This window comes from Montipora foliosa, chromosome 1, assembly GCF_036669935.1.
Source record: "Montipora foliosa isolate CH-2021 chromosome 1, ASM3666993v2, whole genome shotgun sequence".
Classification (NCBI taxonomy): Eukaryota; Metazoa; Cnidaria; class Anthozoa; order Scleractinia; family Acroporidae; genus Montipora; species Montipora foliosa.
The window spans coordinates 51,828,551-51,839,711 of NC_090869.1; the positions used below are offsets into that span (position 1 = coordinate 51,828,551).

The 11,161-nt window shown below is 39.8% G+C and overlaps 1 protein-coding gene across 1 annotated transcript in view; it reads right to left on the bottom strand.

The window, feature by feature from the left end:
- Nucleotides 1-9,257, bottom strand: part of LOC137970966 (kinesin light chain 4-like) — a 19,953-nt gene extending 10,696 nt beyond the window's left edge. The window contains exon 1 of the mRNA XM_068817656.1: nt 9,176-9,257. Coding sequence (XP_068673757.1) covers nt 9,176-9,257 — 82 coding nt within the window. The remainder of the gene's footprint in view (nt 1-9,175) is intronic.
- Nucleotides 9,258-11,161: the final 1,904 nt, after the last annotated feature.

The window sequence follows — 11,161 nt, forward strand, 5'->3', positions numbered from 1 at the left end:
CCAGTGTTTCAGTAATTCTCCTTATCGCTCTCTTGAAGGTCTCTCTGAAGCTTTCTCTTAGATCCATTATAATTTGAAAATATGAAACTTGCTAATCTTTTCAAACTGCACACCCCCCAAATCAATTTAACTACTAAATCTGGAAATTCCCTGAACCGTTTTCTGTTGTGGAGCCTCGATAATGAGCCTGTCCAACGTGGAGACTACGAAAAATGAATTCCTCTAGGGAGAGGTAGTATTTTGCAATGGCACCTTCGAGAATTACTTAAAATAAAGTGACCTTTTAGCATCCCTCCCCAAGAACTTTGATTGTGCTCTTTGTCTGGTTTGTAACGTTCCTCTTTTTGTTCGCGAAAAAGAGGCCGAATTCCCCAAAAGGATTTTCGTTGCATAGCGACAGCCACGAGTGTCAACGTTAGAGTTTCACCTCCTTCCCTAACAACGACTCCCCTGAAAACGACTGCGTGGCGACAAACAACCGCGGTCAAACGTCTGAGCAGGCGCGAGAAATTGCGCGGTGATCGCAATCGTTCGAAAACCCTGCATGTGGCGGTGAGGACGTCCTGCTTTTTCTTGTGAGTGAAGAGCGAAATTTTCTTTTTACTTTCAATGAAGTTCAGCGGCGATGATAGGGAGGAAGGAGGAACTTATGACATGAATTGTAAGTATGCTTAAATAGGCAATTTGTGTTTAATATCCCCGACTGGTTTTGGCTGTATTTTGTTGATTAACGCGGCGCGCAGTTGATTGCAAATCGTGGTGGCTGAAAATCTAACCTTAAGTTTATCTTATTTAATACGTTTTATACTAACACATGCTTAAATGAATTCTTGTGCATTTTTCATGCGAAAACTAACCATACAATTATTAGGTTCTGGCTCGTTCCCCCCCTGCAAAATACACCCTTGTTTGGTTCTCTCTGCGCTTTTCGATGACCTCGTACATTTCCTGGTTTCTCTTTCTTGACTGATGAAGGCTTCTTCTAACGTTTACATCAAATAATCGCCATTTTTGTCGCTAAGAAGTAAGTTCTGTATTAAGGACAACTAAATGTCGACAATAGTTATTAATTTCACTTCTGGTTTCATTAAATAAGCCGATGTTTTTAAATAAACGTAAGCGTACTGAAAATTACGCGAACTGAACGAATGTTAAGAGCACATGCTGTCTCAAAAGTTTGGGCTGTTATCATCTCTTTTCACTGCCTTCCAAGATTCGCGCTGTTTTCAACATTTGTGCTGGTAATACGAGCTCCAAATTACCACAAGTGGCTGTCCGAACATCACAAATTACCTTTGCACCAAGTGGCAACAAAACAAATTGTCATATGGGTAATAGTAAGAATTGCAGACAGATTAGCTTCCTGAGTTAAAACTTGAAGGTAAAATGCTGCTGAAAATAATGTGATGTCAAACGAATCTTCAATTTGAATTTGTTCCAAGCTTTGTTCTAAGTGGCGGACTGCCTCATCTACAGCAAATTAATTGCGCCATCCCCACTTTTAGTGTCATGTTTGGCATTTCCCTGAATGATGCAAGACATCGCAACAGCGCCCACACAGGCGAAATGTGTGTTAGGGAGGGTAGGTGTCCTATGGTTTGGCATGATACTTTTTTGCCATTCTAATGCAATAAATGAAGACGTTTGACATCCTCCTGCCATTGCCTTGTAGCCTATTAAACCGACTAGGGGAAAAAAAGAAATTTGCTGCCTCCAATGTTCACTGATGTTATGCTTGACCGTTTTGATTTACTTGTTGTACGGGGTGATGGACTTCTTGAGCGGGCATAATGTGGGCTGTTGTGGATGTTGCTGTTGGACATTCTTGTTTGTTCTTGGGTTCTTAGACTTGAAGTTTGTGGCATGAGCTAAAACATGATCCACTAACTTTTCCCATTCATATCCGATTCAAGAAAATAAGTTGTCTTGAATGTTAGGAGTTCAGTCTGTGTGCAGGATTCTTCAGAAGGTTAGTTGGGTGATTCCTGTGTTGATAGTTTGATGACCATGATTTAGTAGTGGTAAGTAGGCTCTCATGTAAAAGCATCAGCCAGCACAGCTACGTTCTTTAAACACGAAGGCTTATGTACAGATTTGGACCGGTAAGACTTATTTCAAAAGTAACATTCTTGGTGAAAAGTGTGGCAGCACGCTAGTCTCATCTCACAATTGATCAGTGTCTTGAGTTACAGCACAGTTGCAACATCCTGGAATAATTTCAAAGCCCGCTCGGCAACTTGCCCTGCATAAGGTATTTAGCAGTTGACATTAAATAGACAAGTTAAGACAATACATGTCTTTGGCCATGCAAGTGTTCTTTTTCAGCATAATTTTAATTTGTGGGCCATGGTCTAAGAATCACAACCTGTATCTTCATGTCTTTTTTTTTTGGGGGGGGGGGGGAGGTAAAAAAGAACTATGCAGTTTCCTACACTGTAAAATATCTGCCATGTAATTGTTTCATGTATCTAACTAAAATCATTGGTACAGAGCTACAAGGAGAGAGTAAGGCCTATGGGGATTTTGAAATGATAGCCTCCTTTTATTTAATATCTATCGCAAAGTTGTTTTTTCATAAAAGTCAACACATACCGTATAATATTAACAGCGTTAAACTAATGCTAAATAATGTTAAGGTAAAAACAATGCAGGAATACATATTTTCACTGGCTGCATTAAGATCTAAAACTGTCCCTGTCCCATTCTTGGGAGGTAAAGTTTAAACTTCGGTTAATAGGTGATTGGTTTTGCTCCAACTTAATTACAATGTTCTTTCTGTGAATAAATTTTCTTGGAATTAAGAATGAAGAAAGTAGTAGTTGATAATTGGTTTTTAAAAAAATTTATACTTGTTCTTTTGAAAAGTTAATAATAAACGCTAGATGTGGTTTGTCTCTTGCAGTTGGTGAAATACATGTAACTGCCACAAGTTTCATGTTTTTTCAGATTGACCTCTGGTGTATGGCCTCACAAAGGAAGAACTGAAATTTCCGTCCTAGCAGTGTCCGAAGCAGCCAGAGAAATTGCTGTGTTCATGTATGCTCATCACCACTGGTAATGTGTTGAACATGTGATTTTGTAACATGAATGCCCAGATTTCTCCCTTCTTTTCTGTTATTAATTGACTAGCCATTGCTCTTTAAAAAGTTATAGTCAAGGCAGGAAAGTTGAATCTTTGGTGAACACAGGTCACTTAAACATGGATTAAAGCAGATCTGTCATAAATGAACACTGCTTCCCAGATACATGAAAATGATGGCTAAGGCAAATCATAACATTTATGGATCAGTTCCAGATTACCAGAGCAAAGATGCTGTCATATTGCAAAAAGACCTAGTGGCAAAATTTCTTCAAGTAAATTAACCAGGTACAGAAACTCAATATCTTGTTGCAGAACTTGAATTTTTCCAAGACGTTGTCTGATTAACAACCATCCGCACAAGGTTGCCGTAATAATGAGGCTTGTTCGCACAGGGTTTTGTTTTAAGGGGACGTCACTGCCCAAAACCCTCCTCATAAAGCCTTGCAAAACTATGTGGTGGCCTTTTGATGACATCTTCATTTATAAGTTTAAGCAGATATGACCCTAAAGTCCTTGTCTGGAATAAGGGACAAATAAGGTTTGTTCTTGGGAAACTTGTTTTTCTGGTAGCTGAGCAATTATTTTTTGGGGTGTAATACCAAGTTGGCCAATCTCCTCATATCTGCTGCATCATATAATTTTGGCCACTGTTTTCATAGTGGGCTGCTGAGGGCCTTTAGATGTCCTCCATCATTTTCTGTAGTGAAGAGGCTCTAAAAAAAAGATAACTGTTCTTCAATATTAATTTTATTAGAACTTGATGAAAATCCCCTGTTAGTTGTTTGTGGGAAACAACTTTTGATGGACAAAAACATTAGGCATTGGGATTGATGATTTGAAAAAGGGAGGGATCTACTTCCTGATTTCATTAAAGGAGAGTTTCTTCTCGGTAACTCAACCTTTTTGTGGAACTTGAAGTTTGCTGAATAATTCTTGTTTTTTCTGTGGGTGTTGGCTGATTCCTTACCTTTTCCTAAAGAAACATATTTTGCGTTTATATTATTGGTTCGTCTGTTTAAGAATAAAAACATTATTATTATTATGTTTAAAAGAAGACAGTGAATTAAAATTGCTGAAAACATATTTTTTATTTAGTGTGCTGTTACCTTATTTTCTGAGGTCATCTTTTTTTGCTGTCCTGGGAGTGAACATGGGGTGGGGTCGCGAGTTCTTTTATCTACGAGGATGCTGCATTTGTTACAACCAGTTTGTCCCAGACTTGATCTTCGGTAACGCTGTTCTTGCCCACTTCGTCAAATACTGCATACAGCCCTCCTCAGGGTATCGGACGTTTTGATAAAGGATTTTACCGTGTCCCCACGAAGATGGGCCGGAACAGCGTTTGTTCCTCGGCAAGTAACAAATTTCTGTGGACTTAGGACAAATCCACAATCCCTCTGGTATATCTCCAGCTCTCCGACAAACGCTTTATCGACCCTCCTGAGCTGCTGTTCCCAACAACTTTTTTCCTGCCGCAACGTATCTCGCTTCTACGTTTATACATCTTCTTCCGGTGGTCACGCTCAGGTGGACAACGACAGTGAAACCAATCGTAAGCGGCGACAAGCTTTCGCATGTCGGCTCTTTTAACCACTAAGAACTTTTTTAGTGAAGGTCAAAAAATTAGTGAACCTCGCGAGAATAAAGAAAATTTATCAAACTATAAACTGTTAAAACGGAAAACCTTCCGTTTGCAGTACTTTGCTTCACCGTTTAGCAAATTAATCACTGTCGTTCAATTTTTTTTTCCGCGTGACAACCAACCGATTCTGCAATGGTTTCAACTAATTTGGCGCGGGAAATTTCTCGGCCGGCGACCGGGTACGAGTGCATTGCGCATGACTCACGTTTGGAACCGCAGTGTGGTGGTGCGACTAGCGAGCGAGCGGCAAAAGTGCTGGCCTCGGTTGTTCAAAGGTGTGATAGCGCTTATCCACCGGATAACTCGACTATCAAGCGGATAACCACTAGCAAAACCAGTTGAATTAATCCAGTGGATAGATGATTTATCCGGCGGATTGCGCTATCCATCGTTTGTGAACAACTTGGGCCAGATCTTTAATGACTTTGCCTACTAATTCAAAGGTACTTTTGTCCCGGTTTATAATTGTGCAGGAAATTTAGATCCTTGACAAGTGTCTTTAAATCCAAAAAGAAAATTGGGGGTAACCCCACCATTTTCCAAGATAATTCCAAGAATAAATAATTGTAAAGGAGGACCCTTTAACAATACAATGCAATGTATGGCCGTTTTCTTTCCTCAAATAAAGCTTAATGTATCTTTTTCAAAAATGCATGGTTACACACCCCCAATTTCTTTTTTGGATACCAAGACCTACTTACTAAGAGCTACTTTATCCGGATAGTTTTAAAAAACCGCGCAACAATATCCCTGCAACTAGTGAGCATCACCGCTAGGAAACTCGAGTATCTCGAGATGGCACAGAACGTATGCGCAATAACAATAATAGGGCACCGATCCTCAAGGACGTAAGCAACTTACAGATTAAATTTTCACTTGTCTCCAGACATAAAGCGTCGCTCATAACGGTTTCATTTCCAAGGATGTACTGCCAAACCCCTTCTCACATTAAAAAAACTTGGAAAAAGAAGTCGTGAAGTGATTACAATAAATGAGAATTTATGTTTTGGAGATGACGTTCTCGTTGTCGTTCCCGTCGTTTTTGCTAAAGCTCCGTGCTCCCTACGTGGTACTATAATATGGAGTTATCTGTCCGCAGCATGCCCCTCGTGTGTACCTTGTCGTGAAAAAATAACGCCTGGAGCATGCCCGGGAGCAAACGGCAACAGTTGGGGACCTATGAAAACACCCTTAAAAATTTTCCAGTAATAGTATTTTACGGATATAAAAACGTTGCCCTTCTGAAAGTATCGACAGTGTTGAAGAATCGTTTTCCATTGGACAGTCCCCGTCAACTGTGGAAAACCCTTTCGAGGCCTTATTAATTAATTAGGCGACAGCAGTATCAATGATGGTACCAGTGAAATAGGCTTGAAAAGTTTCGGCGCGATCGTGAAACGCATGGCCAAATCTTTGAAAAGTGTTCGCAATTTGTTTCACGAACCACTGTTTTGGCAAGATTGAAACAAATCTTCTCTCTGTATTTCCCGCCAAAGAAACTCTGATTGAAAGATTGAAGATTGCTCAATCACCATTACTTTACTGCATTTCAAATGCATCAAAGCGAAATGCCGAAAACGCTTTCCAGAAAGTTCCGTGGAAGAGAAGACGTTGTTTGCATCCGCGTTCGGTTAGCCAATGAAAATTTGCGCTCGTTTTGTTTTTGTTCGATAAGCCAATTAAGGTAGATTTTTCTGGTCTTTGGCATTGCACAACCTTACAGTGCATAATTTCCTTGCGCTATTAGCGCGCGCAGTAGCGCGGGCACATTGATAAAATGGAGGATTTCATTGACACCCCCCACGCTCAATCCGTCCAAGGAATGGCTATTTTTCTCACTGAACGATTACGGTGACCCCCCATTTTTATCGAGAGTGGTATCTTTCATGAAGTAGTAAAAAATCATCAAAAATCTATGGCCAACGTTTTTGGCCAATTTCATAAAATTGTACTTGTACGGTTAAGGCGCCATTACGAATCGAATTAGACACTCTAAATCAAATCTATTTTGGAGTGATAGGTGTGTTCGCTGAACATTCAGCTTTGCTTTTATGAAGTTTGGTTAAACCGCGCGCCGCTGTTTAACGTTTAATGTTTGTCGCGCGTCGGCTCTCACTTGAATTATATAGTCGCACAGAATTATTACAGTTGTTGCCAGAAACAACCAGCTAACCAGTTGTTTCATCATGTTTTGCTAAAACCAGTTATTGTAATTTGCTAACCAGTGATTCGCTACAGTTTTACCCGGACTGTTTGCTACAGTGTACGTCAATTACGGAGACAGTCAAGAAGTAAGTTTTCAGTTTAGTTTCTAAGTTTTATTTTCTGTTTCTTTTGAACATTTGTAAGGCCGAGTGCCAACGCAATTTCTTTGTATTTTAGATCGAATTGTCTTGTTAAATTAAATACGGTTCTTTCTCCGTATTGGCGTGTTTGGTCTCTTGTTCAACGGAACAATAGGTACTCCCAAAGCCATTCAAATCATTTTTTCAGGTACGTAAGTGAATTAACCATTGAATGACACCAGGCTCTGCTTTATATCATGGATTACATTTACAAAATCGAGCTTTATTTGTCCAACATCGAGATTGGCTGCAATTGTCAATGTGGCTTAAATAGCCGTATTTGTCAGAGCCGTACCATGGAAACGAGCAGGGTGACTCCCCTTTTAATTACTTTTTTATCATCTCCTTGACATGATACAACAGTGTGCGAAGTTTCATCGGAAATCCATGACAAGTTCAATTTCTAGGGAATCACCTTTAATGTTTTGCATTTTGGTTACGTTCTATTTATACGTTTATTTTTCAACGTCATATAAAATCGCTCTAATTTCAAACACGCGTGTTTTGAAATCAATTAACGGCAACGGGTGCTTGCTCTTCTTGGGCTTGCTCACAGCTCTTTCATGCTTCTGAGCAACCATGAGCTGTACAAAAAATATTTACGTTTGAGAAATTGGCCTGTATGCGTGAGGTTAAGGTGATTCACTTGTTTTGCACCGCGCAGCTCATACTGCGCATAACAGTGCGACCTCGGAGATGGCGGCGTTTCACGTCGGCCATGTGAAGAGAGGCAACAAAAGCCGCTTTTGCTGTTCAAGAGCCTTTAAGTGCAATCATGATAACTCTTCTCGGTTAAGAAGGTGCTGTTTTGGAACTCGCCCCAGTTCTTTCACGGAAAAGGATCATTTTGAAGCCGAATTGCCATCCATTTATCATCGTGTTTGCGAAGAAACGATCACGGTGACTCCCCATTTTGAATGGTTTTTTCACGTGTAATAGGTACACGGAAAAATATTTTAAGGAGAAAAAAATTTGGATAGTAGAAGTTGTAGTAGTTACATCCATCCGACACTGAGTGCAAGGTGATGACTGTATCGGTCCAGTTTGCTTCCGTTTCTTTGCAGGATTTAGCAATTTAAAATCACTTTCCCTAAAGATTATAGCCTGGACAAACAAGTGGGTTCAAGTTTTCAGTAACAGTAAATAGCTTTTGCTACATAACAACAATTTTTCCGGTTGATTTAGTTTCGAACGCTACTCGCGTAATTCGGTAAAAAACACCTTAAAATAAAGAGCATGCAGCGGGAAATCAAGGCACGCTGACCCCATCTTTTTATTGTACTTTTTGAATGACCTGTGCATGAAGATCAATTGTGCCAAGTTTGACAAAAATTTGGATGGTACGTCATTTTCAAGGAATTACCTTAACATTTTGGATCGGCGCAGGCGCATAATGCGTGAGAGTTGGAGTACACCTTCAGGCTAAATACGATAATCGACTTTCTTACTGGGAAAAAAAGTCGAAAGAATAACTTGAAGAAATGAAAATAACAAGACGAGGGCCAGATAGTCCGATGCCGTTGTTCCTCGTGAAACCTTGTTACATATTGATTATCTTTCGAAAAAATAATTATATTTCTTAGGCCCTGTTTACAAGCAGGTAGGGTAACCCTACTGCTAGGGTTACCTTAGCAGAAGGGGTCAAAGATAACCCGGGTTTACAAGCAAAATTTCACAGGTAGGGTTACCCTACCCCCGGGTCAACTTTGTGTGCTTGGTAACAGCCAGCATCGCAAACACAAGGGAGACCGCTAAAAAGTTGTCCTGGGTAGGCGAGTTGTCCCTAGCAGAGCACTTACAAGGCCGCTAGGGTAACACTAGCACTCAGATAGGGTTACCCTAGCGCCAGGGTAACCCTAGCTGCCTTGTAAACACGTCGATGAAAAAAAGAAGAAATGTGTGAGTGCTAGGGTAACCCTCTTACTAGGGTAACCCTACCACTAGTGTTACCCTCCCTCCTTATAAACTTGCAGGGCCTTAATGTCGTCACAAGTATTACTGCAAGCTTCGCTTTGAAAACGAGCCTTACCTTCGCTTCTTAGGTTGTGAAAAGTCAGAAATGGATTATTTCAACGTGCTTGAGAAGTTAGCAGCTCAATGGCACACCTTCGTCATTGCTATCACTATAGTTCTCCTCGTTTACTACTGGGACATTGTACCAGGGTTCCAGGACCAATGCCTCTTCCATTTATCGGAAACATGCGAGGCACAAAGGACTCCTTCATCTCCAACTTGACGAGTACTACAAGAAATACGGAGATGTGTTTGGTGCGTTCTTGTTTGGCAATAGACCCACCCTAATCATCGCTGATTTGGATGAGGTGAAACAAATTTACGTAAAGAATATTCAAGCATTCCATGATCGACCGGTAAGCTATATCGATTTATAACTGCTGAGTGAGATCAAAAATCATTTTTAGAAAGACGGACCATGATCTGTTATCTCGTGCCACACCGAATTCTGCGGACATGCCAGGAAACAGAAATGGAAAAATATGCTCTTTTTACCTATAGTTTGGCAAAAAAAAAAAAAACCCATATAGTACTTTTATTCTTTTCCGACTCTATGTCCCTGGCATTACTTGCCAACTGGATTCTGAGCCGCGTATTTTCATACTGCGTGTTTTGGCTAAAAATATCCTTTGAATTTCAATCTTGTCATACCGTTCTCAATTACGGAGGGATCTCACACATGAAAACAAATCCTCAGAACGATTACGGAATGACATTAAGAACTATTTTCTTTCAATTTCTTGACCAGTGTGCTCTTAAAAGGGATGGACATTAAAATACTCAGTTTAAATTTCAAATTTATGAAATAAAAAATGTTCAACTTGAATTTTAAAAACTTGCTATTGGACCGAAGTCGTAAATAAAGAAAAGCATAAATGAAAGAACCGTGAAAGGGTCGTAAGATTTCATATTCAATAAACTGATTTTTTCAATCTGCAGTGTGCCGGCTTAGCTATTGCTTAATATCAGCTGTAATATGTAAATAATATATGTTAATAACAAACCGGGATATTTGACTATTTGAGTGTCGTCGATGGATTCGCTGATATCTTGTCTGGACTAAAATCGTTTCCGTCGTCTAGAGTACTGTACGGGTCCGCAAATGTTCCGGTCTCTTGTAATTTATTCACGCAATTTTGGATTTTCGCTCCACTTTTCTTTAAAAAAAATTATATCTGTATGAAAAATATAGAAGCGGAAGCCGCTTGTGTGTTAAGTGAGACGAAAAACATTTAACAGCCGCACCGGAAAATAACTGGGCCAAACACGAAAATAAACAGTTCTGTTGGAAGCATGCATGAATTTCAACAAATGAGCCCCCAAATCGGCAAGAATTTGTGACGCTGATGAATAATAAAGCAGTTTCTATTTCCTAAACGATGGAATTGCCTGGTGATAAGTAACCTCGTCTAGGAGAGTGAATTTTTGACTTTGCAGAAACAATGGTCAACTTCACGAGTTAGACGATTGTGATCTTTGTGTTGAATTCGCACATTTCTTGTCGTCTTTAATAACACTTGAAAGAAAAAAAAAACAAACTAACAAAGCAACAATTCGATATCATGCCGTCATTTTGCCACAGATGTATCCAGTTGTTAGTAACACGCAAGATAACTTGTTCACAGGCGGCAGCTGAAAACGATGTCACTTTCGATTTTGCGATTTACTTGTGCAGCCAAAAGAACAATAAAAAAATAAACATAACAAAAATCTCTTAAAATGTTTTTCGCTGATAGTAACTTTTTAAATTTGCTGTTTTCATGTCGCAACTTTTGTTGCTGATGGCAATCTTTTTATTCTCGATCGACACTTCCCTAAAACTTCTTGTGCTCTTCCTTAGAACTGTGTATCAATATTTCTTTACTTTTGTATCAATAGTTGGTTTGCATAAAGTACGCTAACAAAATCTGTACCCGGCATGCTTAGTTCGCATTTTTAAGCGCTAAAATAGAATTTTTGGTCCTATGTTTCCGGCAGCAAGTCGTATATTTTGAGGTCGCCCATCCAGATACTAACCCCACCGGAAAGGGCTTAATTTTAGTGAACGTTTGTCGTAGAACTGTCCGACGCTCAGAGTAC